At 47.0% G+C, this 18,372-nt stretch overlaps 4 protein-coding genes across 4 annotated transcripts in view; 2 read left to right on the top strand and 2 right to left on the bottom strand.

Annotated features, from left to right (window-relative positions):
• The window catches only part of LOC123942389 (histone H2B type 1-C/E/F/G/I), a 12,622-nt gene extending 8,612 nt beyond the window's left edge, over positions 1-4,010 (bottom strand). Inside the window, exons 1-2 of the mRNA XM_046006298.1 lie at positions 3,626-4,010; positions 2,523-2,526 (exon numbers count right to left, since the gene is read on the bottom strand). Coding sequence (XP_045862254.1) covers positions 3,630-4,010 — 381 coding nt within the window. The 3' untranslated portion in view covers positions 2,523-2,526; positions 3,626-3,629. The remainder of the gene's footprint in view (positions 1-2,522; positions 2,527-3,625) is intronic.
• LOC123942257 overlaps positions 1-18,372 on the top strand; it is a 20,218-nt gene extending 1,846 nt beyond the window's left edge. The window contains exons 2-5 of the mRNA XM_046006114.1: positions 3,763-3,887; positions 4,413-4,710; positions 5,967-6,361; positions 17,981-18,372. Of these exons, the coding sequence (XP_045862070.1) occupies positions 3,763-3,887; positions 4,413-4,710; positions 5,967-6,361; positions 17,981-18,280 (1,118 nt within the window). The 3' untranslated portion in view covers positions 18,281-18,372. The remainder of the gene's footprint in view (positions 1-3,762; positions 3,888-4,412; positions 4,711-5,966; positions 6,362-17,980) is intronic.
• Positions 12,410-12,826, bottom strand: LOC123942394 (histone H2B type 1-C/E/F/G/I). Its single transcript, XM_046006303.1, has one exon. It carries the CDS (start codon positions 12,803-12,805, stop codon positions 12,425-12,427), a length of 381 nt encoding a protein of 126 aa, XP_045862259.1. The 5' UTR covers positions 12,806-12,826; the 3' UTR covers positions 12,410-12,424.
• LOC123942362 (histone H3.1) lies at positions 13,439-14,676 on the top strand. The gene has a single exon (XM_046006265.1). It carries the CDS (start codon positions 13,800-13,802, stop codon positions 14,208-14,210), a length of 411 nt encoding a protein of 136 aa, XP_045862221.1. The 5' UTR covers positions 13,439-13,799; the 3' UTR covers positions 14,211-14,676.

Below are 18,372 nucleotides of genomic sequence, written 5' to 3'. Positions count from 1 at the left end.
ACACTGAGATCATGACCTGAGCTGAAGGCAGGCCCTTGGAGCCAAAGGCAGGCCCTTAAGTGCCTGTGCTACCCAGGTGCTCCTCCTGTACATTTTTTTTTTTTAAGGCAAACAACCAAGCAGATGTCAACCAATAGGTAGATGAATTGTGATGTAATCAGGCATAATCACACAATCTAACATTGCTCTGAAAACAAATGAGCTTTAGCCACATGTAACAATATGGCCACTCACTGTTCCCTGACAAAAGCAATTCCCAGAAACTAGATGCAGTGTAATACTGTCTTGATCCACCTAGGCTAATTATGCTGTGATAAACAATCCCCAAATCCCAGTGACTTACTATGATAAAGTTTCATGTTTTGCTTGTAATGTTTGACTGTGGGTCATTCCTTTGGTATAAAGATTTCTTATTTTGAGGTTATCTGAATTTCCTTTGAGTGTATCAAAGGATAGTTCTTTTATGAGTGAGATTGATAACAGTCTTCTAAGTTGTTGGCAAAACAACAGCAATCTTAAGCGTGGCCCTAGAATTCCCTAGTCTGGGAAAGGTTATGGACTGCAATTTCACGTTTCTTTTCTCCCTTTAAAAGTGCAGCTCCTGGGGCGCCTGGGTGGCTCAGTGGGTTAAAGCCTCTGCCTTCAGCTCAGGTCATGATCCCAGGGTCGTAGCCTGCTTCCTCCTCTCTCTCTGCCTACTTGTGATCTCTGTCTGTCATATAAATTAATAAAATCTTTAAAAAAAGTGCAGCTCCTTTTCTGAAGATGATTCTTCATTATGGCCAGACACTACAGTGAGATTAGGCAAAGAAAACTGGAGGCATGAGAACAAAACAGGAATAAAAAGTTCCTACTTAGTTCTTGTGTGTTGAGTTATAAAGTTATAATTCCTTATAACTCAACATTCTGTTAAATGAAGTACGCTTAGTACCAGTGAGACATGAGGAAGTCCCTGGAAAATGAGACACATGTTGCTTGAATTGGCAGGCAGAGGCAGGGAAGTCTCACAGCCCAGGTTGTCCTCTACAGAGTTCACAGGGTCCAGAGATATTCTAAGGAGTAGTTTAGACTGCTAGTAGGGGGATGTGGATCACTCATACTGCCAGACAAGGAAGCCTAACTAGTGTCACTTGCTGGCAGTTTTTGTGGCCTACTGCCTTGTTCAAAGCCTCAAGACTCAGATTCTAAAATGGGCAGGACCACGGGCACCTTCCCGTGGGACCTGGGCACATTTCAACCAGAGGCTTTAACTACAGTTAATATTTTGGGAGACTTTCCTCTGAGTAGGTACTGTCCTAAATGTTTTACTGTGTTCTTTTACTGATCATTCTGCAATTTCACGTGGTAGTTACTGTTTATTATTTCCATTTTAGAGGTAAGGAAATGCTCCGGAAGGTTTAAGAAACTGGCCCAAATTTAGCATTGAAACAGGCCCCATCAGGAATGTATCATGTCCTAAGGGATTCTTCCTTAAGGCACACTTGTATATGTCTTTTCATGAACTGTTTTCAAATGCACTTAAAATTAGCTTTGGAGAGCCTGAAATGGATGTCTTAATTACCCGTGGGGCTTAGAGAATCTTCTTCACGAACCCCATTACAAACCTGAGTCACTTATGTAGGAAACGGTTGGGGTCCAGAGCTGATGCCCAAGAAAGAATTCTTGAGACGTCTTTGGTGCAAAAAGGTGGTTTTATTAAAGCACAGGGACAGGACCCCTGGGCTCAAAGAGCTCTAGTGGGGCCATGAGGCTTGGCCCCTTATATGCTTTTAAGTTGGGAAGGGGTAAGGGACAGCACAAGCTTTCAAGGTATTTTGGAAAGACGGTTTTCAGGACCTTGAGGGAGTTATTCCTATTGTTAGGAAAAGTCATTTATTACTACTGAGTAAAAACTCATTCATGAGACTCTTCAGATGTATTATCAGTGGATCATATGTTTGGAGGATGATCGCTAGCAGATATCTTGGTGGGGGTAGAGAAAAAAGTTTCCAAGGGAATTTTTATGTATTGAAGTAGACTTACAGGATCCTGGGGCATTGCCATAATGTTAAGCCAAGATTGCCTCTGGCAAGGTATTAACGTGGAGGCAGCTGAGGTCCCAGAGGAAGGTCACTCTACCTGCTTCAAGGACTTGCCAATAGGCTGTAGGAAGTAAGGAAATTTAATTTTCTTTCTTTTTTTTTTTTGCCTTTCTTTCTTTCCCCACTTTACTTATATTAATGTTCATAGAGATCTACTTTGTAGAGATTTGTAGCTAAGATGTAGCTAAGAAGTAGAAGCAGGTTTCTGAGCTGTTATACATTGCCACTGCTCATGGGTTCCCCCCTACAGCACAGTGCTCAGAAAAGTTAAAGTTGCTGCCTGGTGATCCTTAGTTGCCATATCTCGTTTTGTACTTTGGCTGGTTTAAACTGTGCTGTGCATCAAAGCACAAGTGTTATCTCCTGGTCAGTTTTACTTTTCTTTTGTTCTAATGGTCAGTTTTCCCTCTGAGCCTCTTACCCCATTCCTCTGATTGCAACTGGCCTCTAGCTTGAGAAAAAGTCAACAGTACTTAGATTCAGATCCCATTTTATTTATTTTTGTAAGGGACTACTTAACCTTAATTCCTCAGGCCATTCCTTTGTAAAATGAGAGATTCCATTTTGTATGACTGCAGGCTGAAATCAGGCAAAGGACAAGCACACGAATGGGAATTCTTTTGAACTCTTCTCCCTTAAAATCCCAGGGAATGAGGATGTGACTGAGGACAAGATCATTCGGGACACGGAGAGGTTTAGGGAGAACTCTGGGACTCCATGGGGCTGAAGAGTGAAGAGGCCCCAAGATCCCTCTCTCTAAAAGCCTACCCCGCAACCCCCACCCCCCTGACCCCCTCCCCCCCAACCACCGCCAGCCAAGAAATCACAGATGGAGACTTTCACTTGTTTCCCCCCACCCCCCTTCATGTTTTCCAGTTGTAGGCAGGGTCTCTTAAACCCTTGTGTATTCATCCGGATAGAAAACTAGTGGATAAGTTTCTCTGACCTTGCCAAGAGGCAATATTTAGCTACGTTAAAACGTGCGGTGAAGAACTTAGTGGAAATGGAAGGACGCGCGCTTGAGAGGCTGGCAGACACCCACTGTGGTTTAGAAATGCAAGTTGCAGACAGTACACTGCCCCATTAGATGCCGCTGTAGCCATTCGCAAGCTCACAGACAGTTCACAGGAAAAAAAAAAAAAGGTGGTTTCGTTTTCAAGCATGCTTACTCTCACTTGTTTTGACTCAGGACAACTCAAAACCAGGAGGACGGTTTTCCCCTAGTCACTCCCGATCTAGAGTAATGGGAAAACAACGAAAACTGAAAACGGGAAAGCAGTCTCTCCAGGTGGGAGCATCATAGGTGTATTGCTCCTAGTAGCTACGGAGTAGCGAAGCAGAATGCATTGTAGTCCTGTTACTTACACATTTTTTCCTTGGTGATCGTCTCATGCCGGAGACAACTTGTGTCCCAGATAGCAACCAAAATTAAATATTGTTTGTCCTAGCTATTTTTCACCAAGCCTGTAAAGTTACAGCCCTTTAACTGACAATGTGGGTGGCTCTTAAAAGAGCCTGATGACGCTGGTGCTGCTGAAAGCGACAAGTTTACTTGGAGCTGGTGTACTTGGTGACGGCCTTGGTGCCCTCGGACACGGCGTGCTTGGCCAGCTCCCCGGGCAGCAGCAGGCGCACGGCCGTCTGGATCTCCCGGGACGTGATGGTCGAGCGCTTGTTGTAGTGCGCCAGGCGGGACGCCTCGCCCGCGATGCGCTCGAAGATGTCGTTGACGAACGAGTTCATGATGCCCATGGCCTTGGACGAGATGCCCGTGTCGGGGTGCACCTGCTTCAGCACCTTGTACACGTACACCGAGTAGCTCTCCTTGCGGCTGCGTTTGCGCTTCTTGCCGTCCTTCTTCTGCGCCTTGGTCACCGCCTTCTTGGAGCCCTTTTTCGGGGCCGGGGCAGACTTGGCGGGTTCAGGCATGGCACTGACAAAATACCTCTACCAGAAAACGAAAGATAGACGCCCACGGCCCAGAGCCCTCCTATTTATTTGGTGCGTATGCAAATTAGGGATTGCAGAATTGGGCTTTCTGATTGGTTTCTGAAATAGCCTAACCCCTGATAGGCTCCTTGATTATCCGAAACTCTCATTGGCTCTTCCCCCATATTTCCAACTTTAAGTAAATTGACCTCGCAACCGTAAACGCCCTATGTAAATTACGAGGAGGGTTGATTTGGATAGGCCTTTTGATTGGTTGGAGTTTGTGTTGGGCACATGGCATTGGCTGCTTTACCAAACCATCGCAGACTATAATTGTCTACCTTCTTGCCTCTTGAGGCGTTCGTTTTTCTTGGTTTTTGCTGCGTTACAGTTGTTGTGTAGACTATGTCTGGACGCGGGAAGCAGGGCGGCAAGGCGCGCGCCAAGGCCAAGACGCGCTCGTCGCGGGCGGGTCTGCAGTTTCCAGTCGGCCGCGTGCACCGCCTGCTCCGCAAGGGCAACTACGCGGAGCGGGTCGGGGCCGGCGCGCCCGTGTATCTGGCGGCCGTGCTCGAGTACCTGACGGCCGAGATCCTGGAGCTGGCGGGCAACGCGGCGCGCGACAACAAGAAGACGCGCATCATCCCGCGCCACCTGCAGCTGGCCATCCGCAACGACGAGGAGCTCAACAAGCTGCTGGGTAAGGTCACCATCGCGCAGGGCGGCGTGCTGCCCAACATCCAGGCCGTGCTGCTGCCCAAGAAGACCGAGAGCCACCACAAGGCCAAGGGCAAGTGAATCTACTTGCATACTGGTGTGTCCAGTTAAAACTTTTCTCACCCAAAGGCTCTTTTCAGAGCCGTCCACATATTCACAAAAAAGCTTGTAGCCAAAGCCAAGTCTTGTTTTTCTATTATGCAAGCCTTAAACGGTTACAGTTTGGGTAGGCCTATAGTTTACTGCTGCTTATTTTGGCTGTCTAAGCCTACTTGTGGCCCAGGGAAAGGGGATTTCCTTAGTATGTAAGCAAGTGTTTAATATAGTTGAAGGGAAGCTAGGTACAGCGATGGTAACGTTTCCAAAACCTTGTCTCTAGATGGACAGTTTGACTTAGTGTTCCCTGAATCGTGTTTAACAAGACATGTAGAGTTAGGGAAGCGAGAAGAAAGGGGGTAGTTAAGTGAACCGCTGTGGGAGGGGTGCTAGCCTGGAATGCCTCAGCCATTAAAAGCAGAGCTGTAGGACCGGAAATCGGCGCGAGCTGTTTCAAGAAGTAGAATGAAGCTTAATTAGCCCCTGCACGGGAGTCGGTGGTCACCATTTGTTGCACACTGGTAGGTCCGCTAGGCGTTTTATGTGTGGTTTCCCAGAGTGTAGATAGGAGGGGTCAGTCCAGGCCACTCAAGGTTCAGTTCAGTAGGGGTTCCTGGGTGGCTCAGTGGGTTAAAGCCTCTTTCTTGGGCTTGCGTCAAGGTCCTGGGATCGGGCCCCGCATCGGGCTCTCTGATAGGCGGGGAGCCTGCTTCCCCCTCTCTCTGCCTGCCTCTCTACTTGTGATCTGTCTGTCAAATAAATGAATAGAATTTTTTTTTTAAAAAAGCTTCAGTTCAGTAAAAGTAACCATCTAAGAAAACAAAAATACTTGTTTGTTCTGAAAGCGTGACCCTCGGAATCCTAGGCCCCATTACGTAGATCCCCAGAATTGGCATCTTCCCCAATCCCCAACTGATTTGTTTAGAATTTGAGCTGAAGCCGAATATTAAGCTAACTTCTCGGATCGCGGACTACAGTAAAGACGGAGATTGGAATGTTGACTAATTCATCCAATGGGAGTCTAGTAGCAATTCACCAATCACGTCGTTCCCTCGTTAGCCAATGGTGTTATTGCGCGGGACTTTTGAAAAATGCAAGACCAATCGGAAGGTTTCTGAGTCTATATAATGGTAACGTCTTCAGCTTTACTCGTCAGTTTAGCTTTCTTCCTGAACTCTCCCCGGAAGATGGCTCGCACGAAGCAGACGGCGCGCAAGTCGACCGGCGGCAAGGCCCCGCGCAAGCAGCTGGCCACCAAGGCGGCCCGCAAGAGCGCGCCGGCCACGGGCGGCGTGAAGAAGCCGCACCGCTACCGGCCCGGCACGGTGGCCCTGCGCGAGATCCGGCGCTACCAGAAGTCCACCGAGCTGCTGATCCGCAAGCTGCCGTTCCAGCGGCTGGTGCGCGAGATCGCGCAGGACTTCAAGACCGACCTGCGCTTCCAGAGCTCGGCCGTCATGGCGCTGCAGGAGGCGTGCGAGGCCTACCTGGTGGGGCTCTTCGAGGACACCAACCTCTGCGCCATCCACGCCAAGCGCGTCACCATCATGCCCAAGGACATCCAGCTGGCGCGCCGCATCCGCGGCGAGAGGGCGTAAAGCTTTCCCACCCTTGGTTCCATTAACTCAAAGGCTCTTCTAAGAGCCACCCACTTCTCTAAAATGGTTGTAATGACTGCGAGCTGTCGAGGTATTAAATGCCTTTCGAGGTTATCTTTGGAGTTGACTCCTGAAATTAGACTTGGTAGGTGGCGTTTAGTTCCAGAATTGCAAATTCCTGAGCTGTCTCCTACACCCCTTGGCCCTTCAAGCATGACGTGGGTAGATTATGTAATTTCTGAGTGAAGAAATGCTATGTAAGTCGCATCCGGCAGCCTGAGAGTCGCTTTCACTTGGGAAGGGGAGAATCCACTTTTGGGTTGTTTGCAAGTGTAGGTAGTTCTAAGCTCCGGGCACAGATGGAAGGTGAGGTTCTTAATCTACAAGAGGTTGAAGTTGGGTGAAAGTGGCTGTTGGTTTGCTACTGTTATTGCAAGGGTGAGTTCCCACAAGTTCGGGCTATAACAGTTGAAAAACCAGCTATGTATGTGGTCATGTTTGGTTGTCTTTTCACGTCTGAAGCCAATGTGCTCAATTCCCATCTATAGTTAAAAGTGAAAGTTTGGGCTTTTCTATAACATAACCCTTTACACGCAAGAAAGCAGGCTGGTAGTTGACTTGAAGAATTAAGAGAATTTCTAATGAGCTTACTGGGAGCAGAGCCCAAGACAGTCATGATGGCTTTTACACTCTGACCCATCAAGTGTCTAACCACAGTGACTTGGACATCAGCTTGGTAGAGATGAAGATCATCAGAACCTCCCTGTACCGTGCCCCCACCCCACACCGGGGGCTGATCAGGATCTTCACTGGCTAATCAGGATCTTCACTGTACCAAATTCACCTCATGTGGTTGCCACTAACTAGTTAAGAAGCCCATTTAAAATATTTTTGGCCTCATCAAGAAAGCAACTGTGAACTCTCACCAGGAATGAGCATTTGTAAATAGCATGTTTATTTATATCAGAATTAAATGTTCTCTAAGTCAGTTGCACATATGAAGAACTTGGGAAGATAGTTTGATTTAACAGAGATCAGGGATCTCAATATTGAGTGCACATTACAGACCATTGGATGTTTTCTAAAAAATATCCTGGGGCGCCTGGGCTCAGTGGGTTAAGCCTCTACCTTCGCTAGGGTCATGATCCCAGGGTCCTGGGATTGAGTCCCGCATCGGGTTCTCTGCTCAGCAGGGAGCCTGCTTCCCTCTCTCTCTGCCTGCCTCTCTACCTACTTGTGATCTCTGTCAAATAAATAAATAAAAAATGTTAAAAAAAAAAGGAAAAAAAATATCTTTACCTGGGGCCCAATCTGTAGCATTTAATTGTAGTCTGAGGGGGTGATCCCAGGCAAAAGCAATCAAAACTCAGGTGCTTCCAATAGGTCATTAGGGTCGAGAACAGATGCTTTATAAATTCTAATCATGTGCTTAGCTCCTGTTGGATTTGACTCCAGGTTTAGCAAGGATTTATCTACAGAATGAGGCTTTCTTTAGCTTGCTTTCAGAGAGAATGTCATGCTCTCCAAAAGATGATTTTCTGGCTTGCTTGAGGACTGTTAGTCTCTGCAATGAATCAAACAGTATCTGGCTTTTATAGCAATTTCTTAGGATGGGGCTCTGTATATAGACTACGTATAGACTCTATGTGAATCTATGATGAGATCTGCTTTGGGCGATTGGCAATGCCAGGTTTTAAGGGATGCTACAAAGAGGAACCTTCTGGACTTCCTGGCAGACAACCTGTGGAGACCTGCCTATCTTCCCATTGGACACAAAGTCCTGTTTGCTTATTCACCTGGTTTTTCTCCATGGCCATTATTTATTAATCGATTTGTCTTTTTTTCCCCCTAGCTAATCTTTTCATTTTTTTAAAAAACTTTTTTTTTATTATGTGACATTTCATAATATAAGAAAGCAGAAATATTAGCTTCATAAACTCTATGTACCCTGCACCCAGCTTCCACATCACCAACACTAGCCAGATGTTTTATCCGTATCTCTTCCGCCCACTGCCTTGATCATTTTTTTTTTTAAGATTTTATTTATTTATTTGACAGACAGGGATCACAAGTAGGCAAGGAGACAGTCAGAGAGAGAGGAGGAAGCAGGCTCTCCATGGAGCAGAGATCCCGATTTGGGGCTCAATCCCAGAATCCTGGGATCATGACCTGAGCCGAAAGCAGAGGCTTTAACCCACTGAGCCACCCAGGCACCCCTGCCTTGATCATTGTAAGGGAAATGGTATCATTTTTGCTCTCAATACTTTAAAATGTGTCCACCATTTTTAAACCTCATTATGCCATGACAATTCCCCCAACAAATATTTCTTAACATGGGTGAATTTAAAATTTGTATTTGCTCCACATATCTTTGTTGAGAGTTTGCAGTGTTCCAGGTGCTCTTCTGTGCTTTGGCAATATACTCAGAACCATCCAGACAGAATCCTTTGCCCTTGTGGAATTTACATGTGAGTCTAGGAGAGATGATACATCAGATAGATGCCACGTGTAGCATCTACTTACCATTAAACGGTAAGTAGGAGAAAAATAAAGCTACAATAAGGAGTGTCATGGGAGAGCTGAGACTTAGATAAGGCTACCGGTGCAGACGACACTAAGAAGATCCGGAATCAGTGGAAACTCAGAGACTTGAAAGATCTGGAGACCCGGGGTATCTCAGTGGGTTAAGCCTCTGCCTTCGGCTCAGGTCATGATCTCAGGATTCGGCGATTGAGCCCTGCATTGGGCTCTCTTCTCAGCGGGGAACCTGCTTCTCCTCTTCCTCTCTGCATGCATCTCTGCCTACTTGTGATCTCTCTCTGTGTCAAATCAATAAAATCTTAAAAAAAAAAAAAAAAAAAAAACCTTAAAAAAGGGAGAGGGGGAGACTTGCTGAACTGCCAGGAGGCTTCCTGCAATGGGCAGGGCACAGTCGGAGGAGATGAAGGCAGAGAAACAAAGAGAAGACAAACGATCAAGTAGGGGCTCGTAGACTTTAGCTCCGACATGTAAGGTCTTGAGAGGAGTTGAACACAGGACTTTCTGTCTGTTTCTCATATAAGCAGATTCTGCTTTAGGTAGTCTCCACTGAGCTCCAGTACAAAAGTTAGGCCCCAGTTTTCTTCCAATTTTAGTATATGTGCTGCCGAAGCGAGCACTAGGCCCCAGTTTTCTGCCTGCTTTGTGCAATCCAGACCTTGAAAATAGAAGCTGACTTTGAGCATTTTATAGTTAGAAAAGGGAAAATCTCTGAAAGTTAGGGGTTAAATGCAATTCATATCGCGGGCTTTCAATTTCACTAGTTTGTTTGTTTGTCTTGCCACAGGCAAAATGTTTACCCTCAGGCAAGACTCCATTTATTCGGATTGCAAATTCAGGATTACAAATGCGAATGTCTTTAGGGTCTGGACAAGAGGTTCTTGGGTCAGAACCCGGGGTGAGCTCCCCACCTGTACTACACTGGGGCCGCCAGCAGCGGTGTTTCTGGGGGAATCCAAGGCCTCTGATGGCCAGCTGGGAGCTCTGGGTAACAGCTGTTTCTGTTACGTCATTTGCCCAAGAGGGGTGTTAATGAAACCTGCTGTGGAAATTGTGTAGATAAAAGAGCTGTGACTTCATTAGTTCGAAAGTGTACTTTAGAGCCTACATTGACCGTTGAATTTCATCCACCCAATAACTCTGTGGGTTAGGGGGCATTAGTAGCCCAAATACAGTGTTTAAGAAGCATAGTGAGGGGAACTCCTTCACACAGGGGCTCATTTGAATAATTCAGTCATGGAATTATTATCTCTGCTGCTAGAGAATGGAGGACCATTTTGTTACCTTCATGGTTTAATTTTACTCCATCTATCCATCCATCCATCCATCCAAAACTTTTTGAGTGCTTCCTATGTGTCCCATATTGTTCTAGGGGCTGGAAATAAAGCAGTGAGGAACCTGGGGAAAGTTCCCTGTCTGGAACTCACGGATGTTCTCGCTGTGGGAGACCGGAAATAACCAAAAATCAACAAATACAGTATTTTGGTAGGAAAGAGATTAAAGAGATTAAGAAAACAGGCCAAGAAGATTAAGGACTGCGGAGGGGGTTGGGAGTGGGAGCGATGGGTGGTGGAGGCTTGTAGTTTAAAATAAGGCTTGTAGTTTAAAATAAGGCTTGTAGTTTAAAATAAGGAAGACTTCACCACTCAGATGCCCCGGAGCAGGGGCAGAATGCCTGGGAGGGAGACAGGTCTGCACACACCTGTGAGAAGATCCTTCCATGGAACAGTTACAGTGATGACTAAACAGATCCTGAGTTGGGAGCATACTCAGTGGTCTGATAGACAACTAGATAGAACCTCGATTCTTCTCTCTCTTGCTGTCTCCTCTTTCCTTATCATTGTCTCTTACTCCACCTTCCTTCCAGAATTGCTTTTTTTTTTTTTAAGATTTATTTATTTATTTGACAGACAGAGATCACAAGCAGGCTGAGAGAGAGGGGGAAGCAGGCCTCACGCTGAGCAGAGAGCCTGAGGTGGGGCTCGATCACAGGACCCTGAGATCATGACCCGAGCGGAAGGCAGAGGCTTTAACCCACTGAGCCACCCAGGTGCCCCCCAGAATTGCTTTTCAAGATTAAATCCATTCAGTTTTGGCAATGCTAAAGTGATCTTCCGACAGAGGCCTGCCCCTTCTGTTAGTCTGTGCAGTTGCTAAAAATGTCCATTCTAGACGGGGAGCCCTGTGAGGTCAAGGATTGTTTCTATCCCGCTCACTGATCTTTCCCAAGTACGTGTCACTTTCTGAAACTTAACAGGCTCCAATACATGAGGGAATCAATTCAGAGTTCTCATCCTTCCACTCGACACATTATTTGGGGAGGAATTTGATCTATGATTCTAGAATACTCTGTACTAACCACTGCCCTCCCTGCCCCCAACTCCATGACCCAACAATGAAGTGTCTAGAAGAGCGGACTTGTCAAAAGTGAAGACAGTAACTGAAGTATTGTGGTTGAGATTAATCGCAAGGTATTTTATAAACTTATAGCTGACATTATATTCTGCTAATGGTTCCTATCAAGCCTCTTTTTTTTTTTTTTTAAGATTTTTATTTATTTACTTGACAGAAAGAGGTCACAAGTAGGCAGAGAGGCAGGCAGAGAGAGAGAGAGGGAAGCAGGCCCCCTGCTGAGCAGAGAGCCCCATGCGGGACTCGATCCCAGAACCCTGAGATCATGACCTGAGCCGAAGGCAGCGGCTTAACCCACTGAGCCACCCAGGTGCCCCCTTATCAAGCCTCTTAAGGGGAGACTACCCACGCCTGGCTTCTGTGTTGACAGCCAGACATTTCCCCAAACGAGAGGCACTGTTCCCAAGCTGTTTGCTGCAGCTTCTTTCCTTTCTCCTTCCTCTAAGTCCTGTTTAATTTTTTTCAAAGAAGCCTGAATGCCTCTATTACTTGCAGAATGATAGCTAGTTTTGAGTGAGTTATTCAAAAAATATCCTTTCTTTTCAGTAAAGTTTCCCCCTCAACCACTTCCATTTACTAGAAAGTTAGTTTCTCACACTTCCAGGTATACATTTTCCTGTTTTCCACTAAATAGGTCTCACACGGACCCACTGAGCACAGCATGCTCTCTAGACAAGCTTGTCTATAAAGGAAGCCCAATGTATCTTCAACTTGTAGGGACAACTTAAAATTTCGCAGCTAAAAGTCCTGAAGAAATCTCTGGCTTGAATCAATTTCATTTCTTGAAATTCTAAACCAAAGTTCAGCAACTAAAACTGCCTTGACTTCAAAGCAAGCTTTTTCTATTCAGCGCCTGCTAAAGTAATTTCTGCCCCACTAAGACAAGCCACTGAGAAAACAAGGATGGGAATGTGGGAGATAGAAATTTTAACTTGGTCACAGCTTTTCCCTAGTACTAAAACAGTTCAGTATTAAAGCTCTTTAACTTGAAAGAGTGAGTGGCTCTGAAAAGAGCCTTTGGGGTTAGATCACAAGACGCTTTATGTGCCGGGTTTACTTGGAGCTGGTGTACTTGGTGACAGCTTTGGTGCCCTCGGACACGGCGTGCTTGGCCAGCTCCCCGGGCAGCAGCAGGCGCACGGCCGTCTGGATCTCCCGGGACGTGATGGTCGAGCGCTTGTTGTAGTGCGCCAGGCGGGACGCCTCGCCCGCGATGCGCTCGAAGATGTCGTTGACGAACGAGTTCATGATGCCCATGGCCTTGGACGAGATGCCCGTGTCGGGGTGCACCTGCTTCAGCACCTTGTACACGTACACCGAGTAGCTCTCCTTGCGGCTGCGTTTGCGCTTCTTGCCGTCCTTCTTCTGCGCCTTGGTCACCGCCTTCTTGGAGCCCTTCTTCGGGGCCGGCGCCGACTTGGCTGGCTCAGGCATGATGAAGATCCGACACCAAAACTGCTAAAGTGAAAGCTGGGTGCAGGGTTGACCTACTTTTATATGGCTTGTATGCAAATAGTGGCTTAATCTGTCTTAATGCCTGATTGGAGCAAATCAGCCAGTAGAAACATTTTACACAAATAAGGAGACTTCCTATCTCCTTTCTGATTGGCTGTTTATGTGGCAGCAACCTTAGACTCTTTTCTCCATTAGAAAAAAGTGTTTTCAAAACAGCGAAGTTTAAAGTCTCGTCAGTATTAACTATTTATGAGCCTTGTGTCTTCCCAAATCCCCGTCTAAAAAGAGACAAAAGCCCGATATAAATTTATGACTCTTTTCCCGCCAAATTGGGATTACCCGGATACCCAGTGCAGGAAAGAAAACACAAAAGTTAGCTGAATATTTTCAGTTATGCCATGGCATTCCCAGTTTGATCAAAGTCGGCAAAATTTAAGGTTTAAGTCTCAGAGGATCGTCACATTTCAACAGCAGTGCGATATTTTTTCCCCAGAACCAGTGTCTGGACGTGGTGTTTGGAAGTGGCGTTCGGACTTATGGGCTAAGGTGTTTCCATTGCAAAAAATACAACGTTTCTTCAAGGTCAGAAGCTTTGAGAAATGATAAAGGACGAAACTGGACTGGGTCAATCACGTCCAAGAGCTTCTGAAACCGCTCCGGAACTAGGAATTTTCATTTGTGTGTCTTCCTAAATTTAATACCTAACAAGGAGATTAAAACAAAACCGATTAAGGCAGTCTAAAACAAACCAGAGGCTGGATAAGGGACGAAAAACTATAAGTGAGAAGATAAAAAGCACATTTCAACAGAAGACTTTAAGTGAGTCCTGGTAGCCAATCACAAGACTCACCAAGTTACTTAATTCACGGCGCGGAATTTGAAGATTCGGACCAATCAGGAGGACGTCGCCTTTATAAATAGGAGCCTGCGCGAGAGACCTTTCATTTGTAAATCGCGTTTGCAACCTTTCGCTATGGCTCGCACGAAGCAGACGGCGCGCAAGTCGACCGGCGGCAAGGCCCCGCGCAAGCAGCTGGCCACCAAGGCGGCCCGCAAGAGCGCGCCGGCCACGGGCGGCGTGAAGAAGCCGCACCGCTACCGGCCCGGCACGGTGGCCCTGCGCGAGATCCGGCGCTACCAGAAGTCCACCGAGCTGCTGATCCGCAAGCTGCCGTTCCAGCGGCTGGTGCGCGAGATCGCGCAGGACTTCAAGACCGACCTGCGCTTCCAGAGCTCGGCCGTCATGGCGCTGCAGGAGGCGTGCGAGGCCTACCTGGTGGGGCTCTTCGAGGACACCAACCTCTGCGCCATCCACGCCAAGCGCGTCACCATCATGCCCAAGGACATCCAGCTGGCGCGCCGCATCCGCGGCGAGAGGGCTTAAGTCTGCAACGGGAGCGTCAACTTTAAACCCAAAGGCTCTTTTCAGAGCCACCTATAATTTCGGTTTGAAGAGCTGTGCCGCACGAGTAGGATTTCCGCTCTCCCCGCACCCCCATCCTCTACCACCACCACCCCCCCCGTCCCCCGGGTAAGTGTGGCAGGGCTGCTAGGGGTGGCGGCCAGTGGCGTAGGTGTTCCTGTGCGCTCTCGCTAGCTGCCCATGGCCCTGCTCCGGCCTTCGCCCGAACCTCCGCCAAATGTCGCGATCCTTCTCCAGGCCGTGTTTCCTCGGAGGCCGATTGCGCTGCGTTCCCAACAGCGTTTTTTAACAAGTCTTGGCTTTTTCCTCGGAGCCGTCCATTATGGCTGAGTATTTAAAAGTGGTTTCTAAAACCCTGGATTTGGGGCGCCTGGGTGGCTCAGTGAGTTAGAGCCTCTGCCTTCGGCTCCAGGCATGATCCCAGGGTTCTGGGATCGAGGCCCTACTCACAGCAGGGAGCCTGCTTCTTCCTCTCTCTGCCTGCCTCTCTGCCTACTTGTGATCTCTATCTGTCAAATAAATAAAATCTTAAAAAAAAACAAAACCCTGGATTTGAGTGCTTTCAGGTTAGTTATGAAATAATGCAGTGGCAAGAAATGTATCCATTCCGGAAAACACTCGCTCCCGGTTTAGGAAATCTGCCGAGCATGCTGTCAAGGCCTGGGCTGTAGCTAGTCAGGGCCAGTCTGCCAGGTCAGCAGCTGATACATTCAGACAGGCACATGAATACATAAAACGTAATCATGACTGCATCTTGCCAGGAATCCAGGCATGGATCTCCACATTTCATTCTCCTAGGAGAAAGAACGGATCCCTCAGCAACCTGGAAACCATCCTAGGGGTTTACAACATTTGCCAACCTTTGCTGGGGCATGTGCACACCAGTGTTCAGGAACCTATGCGGAGTGGTCCAGGAGAACAGTTTGGTGGCAGTCCATTTCTTGCCTGAGCAGTCCATCCTGTAGTAATGGTCAGCTCTTCTGTCCTGGAAATAGACATCTGGCACCTCAAGCATGGGTTTGGCAGAGTTCAGCTTGGAGCAGCACCGGCAGCAGCAGCGTGGGTGGGCAGCAGCCGGTAAGGGCAGGGCACCACTACCAAACGTGGGGGCTGGAGTAGTAGCTGAGTATCTTCACACCAGGAATTCAGAACTTGTTGCGACTCATAACTGAAACCTTAAGGTTGTGCATGATGCCTCTGCACCTTCGTTGTGTGAGAAACGTGGAATTAGTCGTTAGGGCAGAACCCAGCCCTTGCCCAGGGAGTGGTGTCAGACCCGTTGTTACTCCTCAGAGAACCAAGGAGGCAACTGCTCTCGTGTTTCCTCCCAACAAATTCAGAATCCTATAAAAACCCTAGCGCCATGGGGGAGCTGTACATCATTCAGGTTTCACAGACATTAGTTGTGGGAACTCAGCCTCATCCCAGGGTTTATCCCTCGTTGTGGGGATTACTAAACACCGGAGGCTTTGGGGAAACTAAGTGAACAGCTCTGCACATCAGTGAAAACCCAAGTCCTATGACAGGAACCACAGGGCGAGGATATTAGCAGTTTCTTCAAATATTGGAGGTTCTTGGTGAGATAGATCACCTGTCACAGAACCCAGAAGTCAGATTTCGGAAACAACTGAACATGTCACTCAATGCAATATTTTGGAAACTTGACACAAACTTGCAAATAATAGCAACATATCGTGTGGTTTCTTTGTGACTATTAAGAGGGTTATAAGGCCCCCACTCATCATCGCGATACTTTTGCATTTTAAAAAATGTAATTGTGGGCGCCTGGGTGGCTCAGTGGGTTAAGCCGCTGCCTTCGGCTCAGGTCATGATCTCAGGGTCCTGGGATTGAGTCCCACATCGGGCTCTCTGCTCAATGGAGAGCCTGCTTCCCTTCCTCTCTCTCTCTGCCTGCCTCTCTTGTGATTTCTCTCTGTCAAATAAATAAATAAAATCTTTAAAAAAATGTAATTGTAAGGTGGAATGCTAGAAACACAAAACTGGCAGGAATGGGTGGGGGGACACAAAAATGTACATGAAAACTCATAACAGCTTTGTTTGCAATAGCCGTAATATTAAGAAACAGCTTCATAGCTTTCAATGGATGAATGGTTAAATACATTTTCATGCATCCATGCATGAAATGCTACTCAGCAACAAAAGGGAGGCTAGTGATACACGCAACAACCGGACAGATCTCAAAGGGATCATGCTTAGTGACAAAGGACTACTGGGGAGGAAGAGTCTTCCCCTACCCTTGCAGGTTCTTTGGCTGTACAGTGCTATAAAAACAGATTAACAGGAGAAAAATTTAATTATGTGTGTAGTATAAAACTCACTGGTAAAACCGGTGAGAGTTGAAAAGACCAGTAGTCTAGTTAACAGCATTTTGCCAATATCAATTACCTGGCTTTGATATTGTAACATACACTGGTTATATGGGATATGACCATTAGAGGAAATCGGTTCAAGGGGATCTAGGCTCTACTGTGGCAACTTCTTGTGAATCCAGTTACTGCAAAATAACAAGGTAAAACAAACAAACAAAAAGCTGCTGTGACAATTCTTTAGTGATTGCTACTTTTCATTGCTTGGGATTCTGTGGTTTAAGAAAACAACGTGCTTTCCGCGTCCCCCAACCTCCCTCCCCCCACCCCCAAGCAGCAGTTTTTTGCTTTCCTCTTCTGGTGACATGTCCATTGGGCTGATGTTTGGTTCATTTATGTTGGTACGTGATGTTTTATATATGGTTGCCCCTACCTCAAAAGTAGGTGGACTTTCAGAATTTGATATTCCTAATCTCCAAATTTTCTGATGGGGTACTTGGCTGAGCTAATCCATGCTCTTTTTGAACATCATAAATATGCAATAAAAATCATTTCTTATTTGACAGTTCTATTTATTCTAAGGACATCATGTATATTTTCTTAAAGCTAAGCTACCATGTAACTAGCTCAACACATATAATTTTCCTTAGAGTTCAGGATAGCTTTGCTTCTGTCACATGCCCTAAGCCCACAAAAGGGCTCTCCACCTTCTGTCTGTCCTCCATACAAGAGCAGACTCTTGACGATTTACATTCTTTTCCTCTGCAATCCTTCTACGTGTACATGTGTTCTATTGGAAATGTTTTGACTTCCTTCCAAAATACTTTGTTTTTAAGAATAGAATTCCTGGGCAATACGAACTTATTGTTCACGAACTAGATGCCAGTCATTTGCTTATAATAACCCACTTACCAACTGCTGCTGTACCTTCTTACCGCAAGGCTACGAAACTCAGGTAAATCAACAGACAGGTTCAATGTTACGGTTTGAAAGCTGCCACTCACTGATCCCAAATCGGAAGCCGGGCCTGCTGCTCCACGGTATATTTACGAACTCCTTTGCTTCTTGGGGTTTGGGCTTGATTAAACTCCAGTGCAGCAATGATCCAAGAATATATACAGAAAAGATAAATCGTTAAACACGTGTACATATATATGAAGGAGGTCATTTCTTTGTTGTACATGTCTGAAACTTGTGTTTAGAGGTTCTTATTTTCCAAATACCGGTAAAGTCACCCTATCCCGTGTCTACTCTAGGCCTTAGAAGCAAACGGGGTGAGGACTCTGAGCAATTTCCTAATTTTTCTGGTGTTTTAGTTTTCACAGAGTTCTGCACAGTTGTTACCAAAGCGACTGCTGGGGGCTGGGATTAAGTTCTATACAGTCCTTTGCTTGTAATTCCCAGGGACTACTTACTTTGCCCTGTCGCGGCAAGGGCGGGAAGGGTCTGGGCAAGGTGCTGCGCGACAACATCCAGGGCATCACCAAGCCCGCCATCCGGCGGCTGGCCCGGCGCGGCGGCGTCAAGCGCATCTCCGGCCTCATCTACGAGGAGACCCGCGGGGTGCTCAAGGTCTTCCTGGAGAACGTGATCCGCGACGCCGTCACCTACACGGAGCACGCCAAGCGCAAGACGGTCACGGCCATGGACGTGGTCTACGCGCTCAAGCGCCAGGGCCGCACCCTCTACGGCTTCGGGGGCTGAGCATTGTCCTCTCCTCAGCGGTTCCCTGGTTTCTCACCCAAAGACCCTCTTCAGGGCCTCCTGCTTTTCTAAGGATCTCTCACTTGCCCCTG

The sequence above is a fragment of the Meles meles genome, chromosome 5 (assembly GCF_922984935.1).
Source record: "Meles meles chromosome 5, mMelMel3.1 paternal haplotype, whole genome shotgun sequence".
NCBI lineage: Eukaryota > Metazoa > Chordata > Mammalia > Carnivora > Mustelidae > Meles > Meles meles.
Note: the sequence above shows the minus strand (reverse complement) of the source record. Positions and strands in the feature narration are given on the sequence as shown.

What these genes read in the sequence shown, in the direction of transcription:
- LOC123942394 (XM_046006303.1), bottom strand. Translation starts at nt 12,805, where the DNA reads ATGCCTGAGCCAGCCAAGTCGGCGCCGGCCCCGAAGAAGGGCTCCAAG.
- LOC123942362 (XM_046006265.1), top strand. Translation starts at nt 13,800, where the DNA reads ATGGCTCGCACGAAGCAGACGGCGCGCAAGTCGACCGGCGGCAAGGCC.